At 39.7% G+C, this 18898-nt stretch overlaps 1 protein-coding gene across 2 annotated transcripts in view; it reads right to left on the bottom strand.

Annotated features, from left to right (window-relative positions):
• ELP2 (elongator acetyltransferase complex subunit 2) overlaps positions 1-18898 on the bottom strand; it is a 49173-nt gene that overhangs the window by 27381 nt on the left and 2894 nt on the right. For both annotated transcript variants that reach the window (XM_061555675.1, XM_061555676.1), the window contains exons 3-9: positions 18747-18817; positions 18030-18207; positions 17487-17564; positions 17268-17332; positions 9490-9556; positions 6186-6341; positions 5337-5432 (exon numbers count right to left, since the gene is read on the bottom strand). In XM_061555675.1, coding sequence (XP_061411659.1) covers positions 5337-5432; positions 6186-6341; positions 9490-9556; positions 17268-17332; positions 17487-17564; positions 18030-18207; positions 18747-18817 — 711 coding nt within the window. The remainder of the gene's footprint in view (positions 1-5336; positions 5433-6185; positions 6342-9489; positions 9557-17267; positions 17333-17486; positions 17565-18029; positions 18208-18746; positions 18818-18898) is intronic.

Raw genomic sequence — 18898 nt, 5'->3', positions numbered from 1 at the left:
CTAAAATATGTTTCCAAAAGAGTATATCATAATTACTTATAAAATGCAATGCTATGAAATGTCTTCAGAATTAAGATATCAATGACACATTTGAAACACGATAATTGTTTTTTTACCCTTTTATCTGGCAACAAAACTGACACCTTTTTTACAAGGAGTCATGTTTGCATTGACCACAGTATCTGCGGTTGGAATGCAAACAAAAAACACAACTCTGATAATGTATGCACTGTCCTTGAAATTGATTGGTCCACACCCGAGACAGCTTGTGGACCAATCAATTTCAAGGACAGTGCATACATTATCAGAGTTGTGTTTTTTGTTTGCATTCTGACCGCAGGTATTGTGGTCAATGCAAACATGACTCCTTGTAAAAAAAGGTGTCAGTTTTGTTTGCCAGATAAAAGGGTAAAAAAACAATTATAATATTTCGCTACTGGAAAAAGAGGTTCCAATGGTGTAAATAAGAGACCCCCCCCCAGTATAGCCTCAACAGACTGTTGGGGCAAGTCCTAGTAGTGATGTTTACACATCGCATCAGGTACTCATTTGTGGCTGAGTCGACCTAGGGGAGGTCCAGGACCGATTCAGATAATCGTCACTGGTGTTGGCCATGAGCGGGAATTTAACTCAGGTGGCTGGCTTCGTAGTGAAGTGCGTTAACTGCTACACTACCGCTCCCGACTTTTTAAAACACAAGCAGGGGTCTCACCAATACAAGATGAAAGTAAGCAGGAAGCAATCAGCTTTTGAAAAATGTCAGCTTGTCGATATAGCCAGACCTACTCATTAGGTATTCCTGACGTGCGGTAGCAGAGCCTGCATTCATTTTGCGCATGAGGTGTGGGAAGGCACTCCTCTGTGTGACCTCGGATGCCTCATTCCCCACGCAGTGGCCTTCTCGCAAAAAATCGAAGGAGCCAAAAATCTGGATGTGAAATTAAACTGCGGGCGCCCACATGTCAAGAGTCCATTAATGAGACTGAATTTCAAATTTGCCAAAACATACAGTGTATAATGTGCAGCCTTGTTTTCAGAATTCGGATAAAGGCTACTTTGTGTCCTCATTTGATAAATATTCATAAAAAAAACTAAGTGTAAATCAAATCATCGCAATACATAAAAACACACTTATGGCAGTGTTGACGAATGTGTTGATTTGTTTTATTATACGTGCCTGTGCAACAGTGCCAATACAGCATCACCAAATAATGTCCAATACAATTATAAAAACTCTTAACAGATTTACCATTGCTTCTTAATTGGCAAACTGTAAGTAGAATAAACCAATAAGGTCTAACAGAGCAATAGGATTAAATGGCCGGATACCAGCAATAATATAATCGGCAGGTCTGCGCAGGATTTCAAAATGCTAATGTTACTCACCAAATCCCTAATGCGTTGTGATCATGATCATGTCGATAAAGTGAAACAATAGTTTCTCATAAGCATAACAATTAATTACACAATGCTACAGACATGATACATTTCACGAGGGTATCATGTGTTACAAAAAATTATGCGCATTGAAAGATGTAATATAACATAACTTGAATATAATTTACAAATGTAGTCGATACCTCTAAAACAAATACGTAACATACGGCTCATGTCATGATTGCTTGTCATTATTGATAATGCAATATTCATGGGCCAAACAGTCTTGGAGAACCATCAACAGCTTCCCCGTCTCGAGTATTTTATTTACCAAAAAAACTATGTAAAGATTTTAAAAGGCAAAGGTCCCTGTGTAACCCTTAACAGGCTCCTGCTGCAAGTGGTGTTGGCAAGCCAAAAACCACACCAGGCTGCCTAAGTCTCCCCAGTGCTGATGTTTATTACACACCGCGACAGGTACTCATTTAAGTCTGAGTCGACCTAGTGGAAGCATAAGATTGGTTGATATCTGCTGCCACTGTTATTGGATGTGAGCAACAATTGAACTGGGTTCATAGTGCAGTGCACTAACAACTGCCCCACCGCTACCCACATGTGCATTGAACTTCTTTCGCACCATACTTAGACACCCACACACATGCCTGTTAACCTCATGTAAAAATGTCTTGCTCTAAAAAATATATAAATAAATACAGATTAGAATGCAAAAAGTATTTCATCATGCAATAGCCATAACTCAGTTTATGTTTAAAGTGTCATTCCCTACAGTCTACCCTTGAAGTTAAACATTGCACATCTAAACTGGTGTTACTTATTAACATTACATGCAACACATACAAATGTACAAAAATCAGTGTATCAAATTATTTTAGTTTTCATGACCAGCAGTAATTGTTTGACCGAATGCCAGCAGATTTGCAAGACACCTTAATTAAGCAAGAATATTTCGATTTAAAGCTTTCGTGACTGCAGGGATTCATCTTCTTGGTTCTTTCGGTAAAGTCACGTAGAAGGGAAGTAATAAAATAATAAAAATAAAACATAATAAAACAATTCTCACGACGTTTCGGCCACAACGCAAGCAGCCATCCTCAGGTGAAAACCAGGTCCGTCGAGGCGACAGAGTCTGAATGAAACAGCACACGAGCTTGGAGCATATATATAAGCTGGGCGCATTGACAAAGGAATTTGCATATCAAAATGAATTTAGCATATTTATGGGAAATGCAGGAATGTGATTAGTACTGCATATGCATGTGCATTATGCAAGATTAACAGCATCAAAGGGAGCTGCAGTTACTGCTGCTGCAGCAGTTGCTGCTGCTGCTGCAGTTTCTGCTGCTGCTGCAGTTGCTGCTGCTGCTGCAGTTGCTGCTGCTGCTGCACTTGCTGCTGCTGCTGCACTTGCTGCCTTATCCATTTTAATATAACACTATGTATTATTCTACCCACCCTAATGTGTATCATACTGCTATATGTTTACTGTACAATTACGACACCATACATTACTCTGCACACTGCACCATGCCAGTGAGTGGAACGCGGTCTGAAAGTCACCGTAAACGTGAACACAATCAGTTAAGATCCGAAATGGTTTATTACGTCCTTCCAATGATTGCTAAGCCAGAATCCATCTTCTCGGTTGAAATTGTCTCTGTGTTTGTATATGTGGATCGCCTCATGAACGAATCTCTCATGATAGCCAGATGGCTTGCAGAGAACCTCTGTCTTGGAGAAGTCAATGTCATGTGAGCCCACTGAATTGTAACAGTGATCTGCCACGGCTGAGGTGTTTGTCCTACCGTGTTTCAGGTCTGCCTTATGTTCACGGATGCGGTCCGAGACATGTCGTTTGGTTTCTCCAATGTAACTGCTACCACAGAGGCAACTTAGTTTGTAGACGCCAGGGTACTGTATGTCTGGAACCACATCTTTTACAGACGGGACCAGATCACGGATTTTATGTACTGTGTTGAATCGGACCTGGATCTTGTGTTTGGCTTAGCAATCATTGGAAGGACGTAATAAACCATTTCGGATCTTAACTGATTGTGTTCACGTTTACGGTGACTTTCAGACCGCGTTCCACTCACTGGCATGGTGCAGTGTGCAGAGTAATGTATGGTGTCGTAATTGTACAGTAAACATATAGCAGTATGATACACATTAGGGTGGGTAGAATAATACATAGTGTTATATTAAAATGGATAAGGCAGCAACTGCAGCAGCAGCAGCAAGTGCAGCAGCAGCAGCAAGTGCAGCAGCAGCAGCAACTGCAGCAGCAGCAGCAACTGCAGCAGCAGCAGAAACTGCAGCAGCAGCAGCAACTGCTGCAGCAGCAGTAACTGCAGCTCCCTTTGATGCTGTTAATCTTGCATAATGCACATGCATATGCAGTACTAATCACATTCCTGCATTTCCCATAAATATGCTAAATTCATTTTGATATGCAAATTCCTTTGTCAATGCGCCCAGCTTATATATATGCTCCAAGCTCGTGTGCTGTTTCATTCAGACTCTGTCGCCTCGACGGACCTGGTTTTCACCTGAGGATGGCTGCTTGCGTTGTGGCCGAAACGTCGTGAGAATTGTTTTATTATGTTTTATTTTTATTATTTTATTACTTCCCTTCTACGTGACTTTACCGAAAGAACCAAGAAGATAAGCAAGAATAATAAAGATATTCCCAGCGTTTTATAACAAAGCATTACAGCACAGTCAGAAAATTAGCTAATACAAAGCCGTACGGCCTTTACAAAAAATACAATTCAAAAGAAATCAAACGAGTAAATCCTATGATTAATAATTCATGGATGAAGGCCTCCCCATGCTGTGTCAGTTATGGGGTTTGTTTGATCATACTTCATGACGCTCATCAGTGAAGGTTGGAAGGCCCAGATCTGGTTTTGATCCCAATCGCCACCGTTAGCCATGGCCGTGAATCGAACACAGGTTGCTGGGTTAATATAAGTGTACTACCCAGTGCGACTGCTGCAGCCAATATATTCCTTGAACCATATTCTTAAATATCTTTTAAGGAAAAAAACACATTGGAAAATTTTTCATTCAGCAATATGCATGCCAATTTGTTTCAAATCTCTATACTTTTCTCCATACAATTGTTAATACAGAATTACGAGATGCTTAAACAATTACCGTTGTAATCGAAGACAGTGTAATTTGACAATGAAAATACCAAAATACTGTCCATGCATAGTAACTGATGTTTACTACCGAAATTGCCACTTTGGATAATGAAAAAATTTGCCTATCTGCTTTTCTCTGCAACTTGCCACATTTCTGTAGTTGTAACATTTTGCTTTTTGAAAACGAGCAAGAGAGACAGCAGAAAGGAAGCAGACCTCAGCATACAATTAAGACGTAAACCTGCTGTCTACGAAGGAGTATGCATTGCCACACAGGAATTGGACAGAGTTCACAAGCAAACTAATTATGAGCTGCTGGGCAGGACTGCTTACAAAAGTAGTCTAACACATTTTCTATGCTTTATAAAGGTTAAGGCCACACATCGCAAAAAATAAATGTAAGAAAAATATATCGATAATTGTGCATTACCTTGCCATGAGAATTGTTTCTTTTTTTTAATTAGTAATACACCTCTGTAACAAATATTGGGTTCAATCTTGATTTGAAGCTTTCGTGACTGCAGGAATCCATACTCTTTGGTTCTTTCGGTAAAGTCACGTAGGTAGAAAATAAATTAGATCACGACGTTTCGGGCGCAACACAAGCGTCCGTCATCATGCTTTCCCACCTGATGACGGACGCTTGTGTTGCGCCCGAAACATCGTGATCTATTTCATTTTATTTTATACTTACGTGACTTTACCGAAAGAACCAAAGAGTATAAATATTGGGTTCTATACAGTATGAAAATGTGTCCTGTATTCCAGAAATGATACAAAAAGGCATAATACCTTGAATCGATGCAGGCTGCCAGTGCACCCCATAAACCCTGTTTTCATGTCCAGCCAGCACTGCTTCCAACTTGACATAGTACAAGAATGTCTGATCTGCAAAGTGAAGAAAAAATAACAATTGAGAAGATTATACATTTGAGCAAAAAGAGAGAAAAGTTTCGATGCAAGCTAATAATGTATCTCTATGTATCTCTGTGATATCTGTCTGCTTATATGTCTGTCTATATGTCTCTGGTTCTGTGTTTTATCTCTCTTAAATGTATCATTCTCAGGAAGAACTTAATCAACCAGGTAGGGTGTTGACTGTTATGTTATCCGACTCTCTGTTGTATTACATTACATTTCTAAGTATACTAGATTTGTGTTTCTATTTCATTTATACCTGATGATGATTGCTTGTGTTGCAATCAAAACGTCGTATGCTAGTATTTAATTTATTATTTTCTCTTTATACGTAACTTTACCGAAAGAACCAAAGAGTAAGCTAATATTGAATTTCGATTTAAAGCTTTTGTGACTGCAGGGATTCATCTTCTTGGTTCTTTCGGTAAAGTCACGCAGAAGGGAAGTAATAAAACAACAAAAACAAAACACAATAAAACAACTCTCACGACGCCTCGGCCACAACGCAAGCAGCCGTCCCCAGGTGAAGACAAGGTCTGTCGGGGAGACAGCGTCTGACAGACCTGGTCTTCACCTGGGGACGGCTGCTTGCGTTGTGGGCGAGGCGTCGTGAGAGTTGTTTTATTGTGTTTTGTTTTTGTTGTTTTATTGCTTCCCTTCTGTGTGACTTTACCGAAAGAACCAAGAAGAAGCTAATATTGGTTTAATATTTCTCAAAGTTACCACTTGTCAGGACAGAGAAGGTATTTTCTTTCAGTTTTAGGACCCCTTCTTCCTGTCGTGGAAAAGCCAGCTCCTCTCCGGGTGACTTTGGGGAGACTCTCCATAGGCGGATCATGCAGTCTTGCGAGCAGCTGGCCAGTAAGAGATCGCCTCCATCTACTCACACCGCAAACCACACCAGGGCCAGACGAGCACCAACACACAGCCTCTATTTTAGAGCTCAACAAGAAATACCAAAGGGTTAGTTAGGGTCAGAAAAAGAAAAAAATGCTCAACACCTTCGTCAATAACATTGTGGCCTTAAAAGGAAAATAATATATAATAGATGTTTCAGGCAATGGCCCTTCTTCATACACTTAAATAGGAGTGTCAGAGAGATATGTGGATAATAAGAGTTGAATGCTGCATTTACTCCATGGAGCCAAAGTCAGCTCCTTACTATTAAAATTCCTTCTCTTTATTACTGCTAACCCTACTTCCTCCCTTTGTTGCTGCTAATCCTACATGATGCAGGGGCATAATGACTTTGAGACCCCCCCCCCCACCTCCTACGCATTCCACAAGTAGTGACTCATCCCATATCTGCATTTTCCATAAATATGCTAAATTCCTCTGTTGATATGCAAATTCCTTAGTCAAGGAGCCCTTCCTCCTCTAACCCAGCTTAAATATACGCTGCCAAGCTTGGTGGTGTTCATTCAGGTGCTGTCTTTCCGACAGATCTGTTCTTCACCTGAGGACGGCTGCTTGCGTTGTGGCCGAAACGTCGTGAGAATTGTATTTTATTATGTTTTATTTTTATTATTTTATTATTTCCCTTCTACGTGACTTCAACACATACTTCACCTGGAATGGAACTTTCTACAAACAAACTGAGGGCAACCCAATGGACTCCCCCCTATCTCCGGTTGTAGCCGTTTTCATGGATAAATTTGAGACTGACACCATCCAGACTGCCACTCTATGCCCGACCTTATGGAAAAGGTACGTGGATGACACTTTTGTCATCTGGCCACATGGCCGGCCTGCTCTAGACCAATTCCTCGACCACATCAATTCCATACACCCAGCTATCAGATTTACCAAGGAAGTCGAAAAAGATGGCAAGCTACCTTTTTTGGATGTCCTAATAAAAAAAGAGACCTGATGGTTCAATGAGCCACTCTGTCTAAAGGAAAACTACTCATATAGATGCTTACCTAAAACCAGATTCCCACCACCATCCATCCCAGAAGAATTCCCTCATCAAGACTCTACACCATAGAGCCCAATGCATCTTCGACCAGGAACACATGGCCAATGAACTCAAGCACGTACACCAAGCTCTCAGGGCTAATGGTTACTCCGACTACACAATCCGCAAAGCCATCACTCCAACCATGAAGAAAGACCCTTTTGAAGAGCCATTCAAAACCATGACCTTACCCTACATTGCGGAGGTCACAAAAAAAGATCTCCAAAATCTTGAATAAACACAAGCTCCAGGTCCGATTCAACACAGTACATAAAATCCGTGATCTGGTCCCGTCTGTAAAAGATGTGATTCCAGACATACAGTACCCTGGTGTCTACAAACGAAGTTTCCTCTGTGGTAGCAGTTACATTGGAGAAACCAAACGACATGTCTCGGACCGCATCCGTGAACACAAAGCAGACCTAAAACACTGTAGGACCAACACCTCAGCCGTGGCAGACCACTGTTATAATTCAGTGGGCTCACATGACATTGACTTCTCCAAGACAGAGGTTCTCTGCAAGCCATCTGGCTACCATGAGAGATTCGTTCATGAGGCTATCCACATATCCAAACACAGAGACAAGTTCAACCGAGAAGATGGATTCTGGCTTAGCAATCATTGGAACGATGTGATAAACCATTTCGGGTCTTAATTGATTGTGTCTCAACTTACGGTGACTTTCAGACCGTATTCCATTATCCTTCTCCCCCCCCTCCTCCGTTCCGAGCATAGATGGGCTCGTACGTCTGAACAACCGCTAGTTGCTGTCCGTGGTGATCACGTTAAGAAAAAAAAACGCAACTTTTTTCAAATTTTCTTGCTGTGGTTTTTCACACCTGATGATTGTTTGTGTTGCAATCGAAACGTCGTGAGAATTTTATTGTTTTATTTTTATTATTTTATTATTTCCCTTCTACGTGACTTTACCGAAAGAACCAAGAAAAAGACAAGCTGCATATATTATACCCGCCTTAACAAGGTCGGGCATGGTGTAAGAATAGTGGGAAAATGGCACGAGAAATGTGGTCCCACCCAAATTGCCTGCAATCTCAGTAGGCCGGTCATTAAACTCAAGTGTCTGAGGAAAAAGTTTGTGCAAGAAACACAATTTATCAAAGCACTCAAACTACCTTACTTATCTCTGCTCTTACATTGTTTTTAAGCAGCTACATTCATCGCACAGTGTAGCCTCTCTGGCTTAACTTCATTCTGCCATGAAGAATGGAAAAACCATGCTTCCCTCACAGCAGGAAAAGCAAACAGGTTTAGAGACTGCTCCAGCGTGTATTCCAGAAAAGCACAAATGGAATTGTTATTGCTAATTACTTATCAGCAATATGGCATTTGATGTTTTAAATGCATTATGCAAATACTAATTTATGGATGGCAAATGTATAAATGATTGGCATCTAATTATGTAATTAATAACACAGCTCATTTCATTCAGACTAAGCAATAAGTAGTGTCATAAATACTGATATTACCATTCAGTTCTATTTTATATTAGATTAGATTACAAATTTTGTTTATAAAAACACATTAACTGATAAATGTGTTGCATTTAATGGTATTTTCATGTACATGCTGGACCGTTAGGCTATAATATTGGGTATTATCTACAGCAGCAATGGAATCGTGAAATATGTATCTGGTCTTGTATGTTCAAATCTAGTGTGTGAAACAATAAACATCATGTGAATGGCAATAAAGGAAGATGTGTGCTTGCAGAAACATTTTACACATCAAATTAACTTTGAAAAAGCATTGCCCAGAAGCAAAATTCACAAAGTGCAATTGAATTATTCTGCAGATAATCTTCTCAATATTTTTACCAGAAGAACACAAAATAGAAAGTCACTTAAGGATAGAAAATATTGTAAACGTGGCTTAAGATGTAATTTAATTATAATTGCACGGCACACGGCAACAAGCAAGCCAGGAGAGAAGGCACGGTCTTGTTTTAAATTAAACAGCAGAGGAATTAAAAATGTTCCAACAAAATGGATGAAACGTTTTGTGTTACATTTGCGTCTGGTGCCATCGGACCCATTTGTCTCAGTTCATACCTTCTTGAACAAACTCCAGGCCTTGAATCCAGTCCTCATGTCCAACTAACAACTGCTGCTGGACAAACTGCAGTAAAATAAATATTAAGTGTCAATCACCATTATGGAAATTTCTGAAGCAATCGAAATTAAGAGTGTTTAAAATAGCACAGCACATTTACTATTATGTGCACACGTTGGAACACCATTGTAACTTACTTGAAAATTATCTTTTAGCAATGTCCTGAACTATAATTATTTTTGAACAGATTAATTTGAAATAGTTCATTGGGTAGTGTAGGCTGCTGCAACATGCATGACTCAGCAACAAATGCAAAAAAAGGAGTTACAATTTCAGGGTAAATTAAAATCAGCCTTTTGTTCATGATGAATTATGTGGGATGGCAGGTTACACATCAAGCCATTAATACTCTTTGATTCTTTCAGTAAAGTCACGTAGAAATAAATAAATACAATTACACGACGTTTCGATTGCAACACAAGCAACCGTCATCAAGTGAGAACTGTATGTAAATGCAAGCTCGGAGAGAGACACATATACAGAGAGAGAAACAAACACAGACACGGAGAGAGACACAAACACAGAGAAAGAGACACACACAGAGACAAACACACAGAGAGACAACCAGAGAGAGAGAGAGAGACACACAGGAGAGACACATAGAGAGACACACGCAGAGAGACACACAGAGAAACAACGCCTCTGTGACGAGGTATATCGAGAGGGGGGGGTGGGGCAGATAAATTAGCATGTCAATGAGAAACAAGGGGGGGATGGGATCTGCAGCAGGGGGAGAGAAATTAGAAGCTTGAGAAATCAATTCAAATCTAGAACTTGAGAAATCAAACCTAGTAAACTTAGAAACGTAATGCAATGCAACTCAGCTAACACGTTCTTCCAAAGATGAGTTGTGTGGAAATCCTCCCCGTAGAGGTGGTTCAATCTTAATTTGAAGCTTTCGTTGTTTCTGTGTCTCTCTCTGTTTGTCTCTCTCTCTGCGATCGAAACGTGTTGCGATCGAAACGTCGTGATCTATTATTTTTTCTACCTACGTGACTTTACCGAAAGAACCAAAGAGTATTTTGGAGTTATTTTTTAGAATAAGGACCAGTTGCACCAGCGCAAAGAACAGCACAACTTGGAATCACAAGATCAAGTTATATTTTTTCTAGATAAAACACACATTTTAGGCACGAGCCAATGCAAAATCATATTATTAAGCAAGAGCTATGCTCTATGAAAACATATAAAAGTCATGTACATGGAAACACCCTAACTCAAACCCTCCATCCTCGTTATGGGAGAAGGAAACCATCGTTAATGAGGAGTTGTCTGAAATTTGTTAGCGAAAGGGACTATAACCTAGAATGTAATGTATAAGATTTGGCCATAGGCCCTATTGTAGTACAACTACAAAAGGAAACTCCTGCATTAAGAAATTGCGTTGCCAGTCATGCTCAAGATCTAGAGGTCATTATGGCCAACACTGCTGAAGCCACCACACCTGGTCATCTCTTTTATTTTTCCTGAAAGTCAACCATTACACAGTAGACATGAGACCCACCCACATATCTTGTTACAATATCCCACTATTTGGCTTAATTCTTACCCTTGGTCTCCAGCCTTTCGATGCGCACTCCAATGGTAGTCTCGTTAACAGACCATCCACCCTCTCTGACACACATGCTCCACTAAGGCATTACAGTATCTTCTTAGTTATGTTTGCAAAGCTTCCATCCACCGTCTATACAAACTTCCTCATTGGTATTTACCCTCTCCAAACATAAAATCCCTCCTCTTCTTGGCATGTACCTGTGCTCAAGGTTAACTTGCTCTGTAGTTGTTTTGTTAAAGTATAGCTCTTAAGTAATGCAATCATTACTCTTGCCTGAAACATTCATCTGAACACCAAAGTTCCGACCACCTCTACTCGCCCAAAGTTGTTCATGTAGTGCATCAAAAACCTGCCACGGTAACACAATAAATATTTCGACCTTCTCCTCAGAACCCACCAAACCAAATGTAAACTTTAGAAACCTATAAAAAAATTAATGTGAAGAATCAATAAAGGTGAATAATCCGCGTGATGTTTTCTCAGCTGGAATCAGCATTTAATTTTAAAGTGTTATAGCCTCTTGCAAAAACCGCACTGGATGTCGCGCTTCAAGTCTCCTTGTGATGTATCAGAGTACGTGTGTATTGAAAGTATAAAAGCAAATACTTTTTATTAATTACAAACGGACTGAAAACCAGATGGTCCTTCTACCCAGAGAAGTCCAGAATATGCCATGCACATCTAATGGTTTAAAAAAAAAACAATAAACAGAGAAGGATGACGACCATCACATTGTAAGTAAAATTTGTTTAAGGGTGAGCCATTTATTATATTGTTTACGACTAGGAACCCATGAAACTTCTGCAGTAAAAGGATGGCGAATATGTAGAGAGACTGATGATTTTACATGAAAATATAGTTTTTTTTCATGTATGCTGAAGAATAACAATTATTCACCCCCTCTCCTTGTCTCACCCAAATCCCGCATGACATGAGCAACCTCTTGACGTCATCACTCCGTCGACTTCACCTCACCCATGTCGTGTGACGTCATCAAACCCTTGTCTTAGCACCCTCTCCTCACCACCTGTCCCCAATCTCGCGTTGTGACGTCATTACCCCCCTAACTCTCAAGTGTCACGTGACATCACTCTCCCCCTCTCCTCACCACCTTCTACACCGCATAACGTCATAAACCCCGTCTCACATCACTCTAATTTCACGTGACGTCATCATCCCTCTCCTCCACCTCACTATGAGCGTGGTTGGCTACTTACGGTGCCGATGTTACTAGTGTCATGCGACGTCATGACCCCTCACCTCCCCAGCGTCTATTGACGTCATGACACCTCTCCCTCACCTCCCCAGTGTCACATGACGTCATCACCCCTCTACTCCAACTCACCACCCCAGTACTCGTGATGTCACAATCCCCATTCTCTCTCCACGTCCCGTGACGTCATCACCCCCTCTCCTCACAACCCCACCCCAATCTCACGTGTAGTCATCCCGGTGTGTTACAAACGAACACGCGTATTGTTATATAGAGATAAAAATGTGCGTGACTAGTGCCTGTAATCCATTAAATCTACACTGTGGTCATTACACATCTGGTCCAAACACTTATTGCAGTGTCAACTGCTGAAATTTAAAGCAGTGATGAGTGATCTTCTAAAAATAGCAATTCCCTTTTCCAGTCATACAAAGTACAAGGTATACATTAAGGCACCATCCATTACTAAACAATTATAGTTAAGACAGAAGTTTGAGCTAGGTCTATAAAACTATGCACACATTTGGTAATATGAAGATGTTATTTCTGGCGTTTCATCCATCTAAAGCCATACTTGCCTATCAATGGCATTTCTGGTCAGGTAGTTCAGCAATAAAGCAAGCGGTTCGCAATCGGGATACCAATTCAAATCCTGGTAGGGGGTTGACTCAGCCAGTCATCCCTCCATTGACGATAACGCGAGCGAAACTTTACGGGGAAGTCGACAACAGTTGTCCCAAGGAGAAACTCACCCCATGCCGTGGGGATGCAGAATTTACACCACTGGCTCAGGAATGTAAACAGGAGACAGGCACCACTTAACATTTTTATCTGTATTGTATTATGATTGTTATTGGGATTAAACATCGAAATGGATTTTTTTGCACTTTCTGTACGCAGCATGGATGGGTTGTGCTTTTTCTGTAGGATTTTATTGTTTACGTATGTGATGTTCAGATGTGTACAATGAATTTTAGGTGTATCTTGTAATTTTATTGTTTGTTAAGGTTGAACCCAAATCAAGAGCCGATAAATTAAACTGAAACTGAAACATCAATGCTAAGTCGCTTAGAAATATTGGCGACATACATACCATCAATATTTTTGAGTCCCAGATTGTTCGTCAAGATATGAGCTACAATTGTTTCCAATGCTTGTTATTTACTGCTGAATATAACTCAAGCGTTTCGGTATAATTAAATAAGGAATATTCAAAAAATGATTAAACCATGCATGTCTAATTCTTCTTCTTTGATAAATGACGGTACCTTTATGGAGGCCCTGTACATGGAACAAGGTCGCAGTATCACTGGCTTAAACAACTTGTGGGATTCGGGACACCGAGATGTGAATATGCGCCAAATTGTTCACATGCAAAATAACAAACACAATTATAATATTCTATGTTATGGGCATGAACCTAAAGAACTACACACAATGTACGCCTCTCCCAAAAGGCACCAGACCCTCTCCTCGGAGAAAGCTGAGAATCCTTAGCTGTAACAGAAATTAGTTGCATTAATCATCATATCCCATCAGCGCATCAGCTTGGAGAACCTAAATGCCATTGGACGAGCAAGTCTTTCCAAAAGGAGAAATAACTTGACAATCAAATCTATTAAATCTCTGCTCACCAAAGCTACACGCTCACGCTTTCGTCCGTCCACCAGTACCATGGGGGCCAGCGGCCAGCGCACACAAACATACAATGCAATCCTGCACTTAAACACACTTTATTGCTCTCTGGAGAGCATGCTTTTTAGCACTTGAAACACCAGCACACACCCATTAAAATTCCAGACTTTAAATGTTTAAGCTTATTAGGCATGTCACGATGCGTTTCGTTCAAATGTGTAAAAAAGTCGACAATTTTCATTTGTTCAAATTAAATGCTAATTTAATTTTTTAAAAATAGCATTTAGACTTATGAAGCTAAAAAATGTTTTTGACAATACAACTTGAAATGGTGAAAAGGAATTACACGAAATAACCAATCTCAAACCAAATCACATCCCTGAATCGTGACAATTAATCGATGGGGAGGGGTAATTGATTACAAGTGTATACCATAGCTATAAAATAGTTTTGTTAAGACACTGTCAAATAACTGCCTTTTAAGGTTATTTATATATCATTTAGTTTATACAGTACACACGTGCATTACGAACAACCGCACTGATGAATAAGCTCCCATAAGATATACATTTTTTACCATATGATTTGCCAATGTGGATTCGCACTTGCGAGCCGAACTGGGGAACTATTTACAGTGTTACATGCGAATGTACAATATTTCTGCATATTTGTGAGTTTAACAATCCTTGCTTTATAACGAGGACCGTTTTTGCATTTAAAAACAGTACATTGTGTGCCGACTTACGAACCGTTCAACTTATGAACGGCCTCAGAAACGGAACCCATTTGTAAGTCGACTTGCCGTAAAATCTTGGTCATTTTAAAACTTTTATTTGCCTATACTAAATCTAATAATCTGCACGTGTTTTTGCAAAACATTTTAGAATTTCTGAGAAACAGTGGTGCAAGGACAATACATATTAGATGCCTAAAATGGTATAAATCGTAGAATTGTGCTGCCCTCCCATGGCCTCAAAAAGTTATTAACAATTTTTTTTAAGATTTATAAGCAACTAGCGGGATGCACCCGGTGTTGCCCGGGGGAAAAAATATATTGAAAAACTTCTCAAAACTTAAAAACATATACAAATGAAAAATTAACTTTGATCATTAACTCATTAATACAAATTAAAATAAAACCCAATGCGCGGCTGAAAAAAAACGTAGGCTCGGGCGCCAAAATTCCATTCTTTAGATCGCGCAAAAGAATCGAAGGTTGTAGATTTCTTTAGAATCTGCCTATTCCCGTTAAATCGATACCACAAACGCTCACCAGATATCGATTCTCGCCACACACTTCATGGTAATTACCCCCCCCCCCCCAAAAAATACGAAAGTAAATTTTTATACGTTTTACATTGTGTACAGTATGGGAGCTAGCCACATGACAAATTAAAAGTTTGTTACCTATTCCCCCCCCCCAAGCCGCGCATTTGTGCGGGATACACGGCCGACACGGAGGGTTGGGGGGGGGGGTGCGTGACGTCAGCAGGCACACTGCGTCACGCTACCACATGCGGGTGACATCACAGATGTGACGTCACCGCTCACTTGCGTGAAAAATATATCCATTAATGCGCACCCCCCCCCCCAAAAAAAAATACAAAAGTCACCTGAAGACAGTCGCTTGTGTTGCGATCGAAACGTCGTGATCTATTATTTTTTCTACCTACGTGAATTTACCGAAAGAACCAAAGAGTATACATATATGTTATAAACATTTGCTTGTGCTTAAGACATTCCAACAACTAAGAAGGATAGCGGTGGAAAACTAGTGTATTAGTCAGCATCAAAAGACACCTAAGAGACTGTGTTGGCAGTGGTACAAAACCAAAGGTCAAAAACATGAGTATCACCATTAACGCTGTCTTATAACTGAACAATATACACGGCTACTGTAATAGACTCATGCCTTGCCCAAATTTTAGCTCACTAAATATTAGGAACAGTATATTAGAATGAATGGTGATATGTTGGCCTGAGTAATGACCAATGCCAGATTCATCTAAAAGGCTTCGAGTCTTCATCAAGGACTTTCCAATAAAACATTCATAACCCCCCATTTTCTTTTATGCACCATCAGTGAAACATATAAATCCATTTGCATGCAAACAACAACAACCACGAAAACATTTCATTATCAACGTATCCAAATTATGCAAATGTTTTCTATATTGTGGTATAAATACAAAAAAGTCTGGTCTGTTCAGTGAAAGCGGTCACCCACAACCACAACTATTATATAAACACAGGTCAACAACATGGGACCGAAACTAATTTTCTACAGCCTAATTGTCCATCATTCATAATTTAGCAAACCCTAGTGAGGGGTTGGGGGAAGAATGTACATGCATATACTGCAGCAAGGTGAAAGCTATTTGTCAGCAGGGCACATACCGTCTGCAGAAAGCGATAAAGGCCCCTGTATTGATGGACACATGTAATTAACCGTCTTGACAGAAATGTGCACACCACCTCTGCTTGTCGCTCACTCTCTACTATTGCTCCAATTTTCACCCAACACCCACTCCTTGTCGCACCCACTCACTCGAATGTAACAATTGCTGCCTTAAAGCTATTGGTTTCTGGTCCCGGGCAAGAGTAAGCCCTGCAAATAACCAGGCAGCACAGGCGAAAGATAAGGCGCCCTTGGGTCATTTTAATGCATTTTTGCATTGACAATTCGAGTACGCTTGATTATATTTTATTCATATAATGAAAAGGCCGGTGCGTATTTCCATTTGGAAATAAATTGTATTTTACATCACTCAATTATTTCCCAGTACAGTACTGAATAACTGGTTCACATCTGGTAATGGTGTGTAAAATGAAAGGTATACCATTTTTTCCTAAAGTTACCTATTGTGGTCTAGTTACCTTTAGAGCACAATTTGCACATTTAGTCATTTTGTTTCTGCAGTAGTAGCACTTTCAAATAACAAGAAATTAGTCTGAAATTCTTCCTGGAAAAGCAGTGAATGATGCTCACCATAGCTACCAATTACCCCTGGGGGGTGTAAAATCATTTTGGCAGCAGCAGAGCATAAAATGTAGGATTCAGCCGAGTGAAACTACTCCCTGTATTTACAGATTTCAAACAAGGAGAAGGGAGGACAGCAAGCTCCAACGATTTTCTGTACTTTTTATATTATAAGAACCCCAATCTAGTAAAGTCTCAACTTTCCATCATTTCTACTTATCTTTAAAAACTGACAAAAAAAACTTATTGTGTTTAGGTACGGAATTTTCACTTTTCAAATGTGTTTTATCCTGGCTCAGAAATGTATGTCAGATAACCACACAAAGTTACTCACCTGCCCATATTGCTGAGTATACAGCTGCGATTTACAACCATCTCCTCCACAGGCGAGTATGGGTTCTGGTTGACAAAAAAAGTAAATGACTGAATAAATATATCAGCTCAACAACATCAGCCTAGTGTTGTAGAATAATACCATGCTTTTAATGTTTTTTTATCCCAGTATTGTTAAAATATAGAATATATAGAACTGTACTTGTATTAAACAGCGCACCTTTCGATCCTGGTAACTCGGCAAGAGAGATATCCATTGCGAATCCCGTTCCAAATGAAAGTTCTTGAACGCATTCAACTACAAACACAAATGCACGTGTCACGTACCTCTGACCACTTGATCACGCAATCGTTGGAACAAAGAATAGGCTGCTAATTAGATTTAGTTTAATGTTTCTGGATTGTATGAAAAAGCATGTGTTATCATTCATTAAACATAACTATTTTAAAACTTCAAGGATAATAATATAACATTTTAATTAGACAAGACTAAAAATCAATCTGCCATGTATTATTAGTGGTACTGTGATGTATTAGAGAATATTTACTGCAAAATAAGTAATATTTTATTCTACTTTTAATACATGCTCTCCACTCAGACTGCTTGCCATTTAATGATAGCTATTATGTCTAGAGTTTTGTGCGACCCACTGGTGTGAATAACTGTTATTAAAATTATGATCTAATTAGGCTTTGACTTCAATGGTAAATATGTATTAAATTTGTAAAAATCAAACTTATACAGTTGTGAGCAAGCATGTACCCTTGGATGCAGCAACATCATCTTCTGTAACGTGCCTAAGCCAAATCCGCACGGTGGAATCAGCAGCAGATGTGACAAGCATTACAACGTCAGGTTCATCTTGCCTGGAGGCCAGGGAACGGCCGTCCACTGCTGTCACTGCCCCTTTGTGTCCTTGTAACTTTTCAGAGCATTTAAACTGTCGATTTATGAGATTGTGGGGGGGGGGGGGAATACAAAAACAAAATAAGAATAAACCCAGCTCTATTTGGATCACAGACAAAACCAGTAAACGTAATATCTTAAGTCATGCTATTGATATTATATTGGTGTTTTGTATTAAATACCGCTGTTATGGCATAGATGTAATGTCTAATTTGCCCAACATTATAAAGGTGTAGTGGCATATTGGCTCGCACATTACTCTGATCAGCGTGGTGAAGTCTAGTTTAAACAAACCACATGACTGACACGGCACAGCGAGGCCTTAATCCAGCGGTGGATTAAGGGCTGAATTTTTTTTCGTTCTTTTTTTTGCCTGTTACTGTTTACATTTTTGTATATGTAGTGGCAATTTAGGACAATATAACAATACTTTATATATAAGTTGTAGTGGGTTTAAACTTTGAACCCGATTTTAATTTAAAAAATTCACGAAAACACGTTTTGTATTCTGGACATGTACACAACAGTAGGGTGAGGTGAACAATATGCAGCGAGCAACATTATTGTACAAACCTGAGAGTTTTGCTTCACCCAAAGGATGGCGATATGATCAGACCCTCCTGAAAGGAGCTCTGTTTCAGGACCTTAAACAGGATTACAAAACGCAACACAGTTTTGTAATAATAAACCACTGAACAATAGGAAATAAAGCCGTTTTATGCACG

This window comes from Lethenteron reissneri, chromosome 21 (genome assembly GCF_015708825.2).
Source record: "Lethenteron reissneri isolate LAM-NWPU_2019-01 chromosome 21, ASM1570882v1, whole genome shotgun sequence".
Lineage (NCBI taxonomy): Eukaryota > Metazoa > Chordata > Hyperoartia > Petromyzontiformes > Petromyzontidae > Lethenteron > Lethenteron reissneri.
Note: the sequence above shows the minus strand (reverse complement) of the source record. Positions and strands in the feature narration are given on the sequence as shown.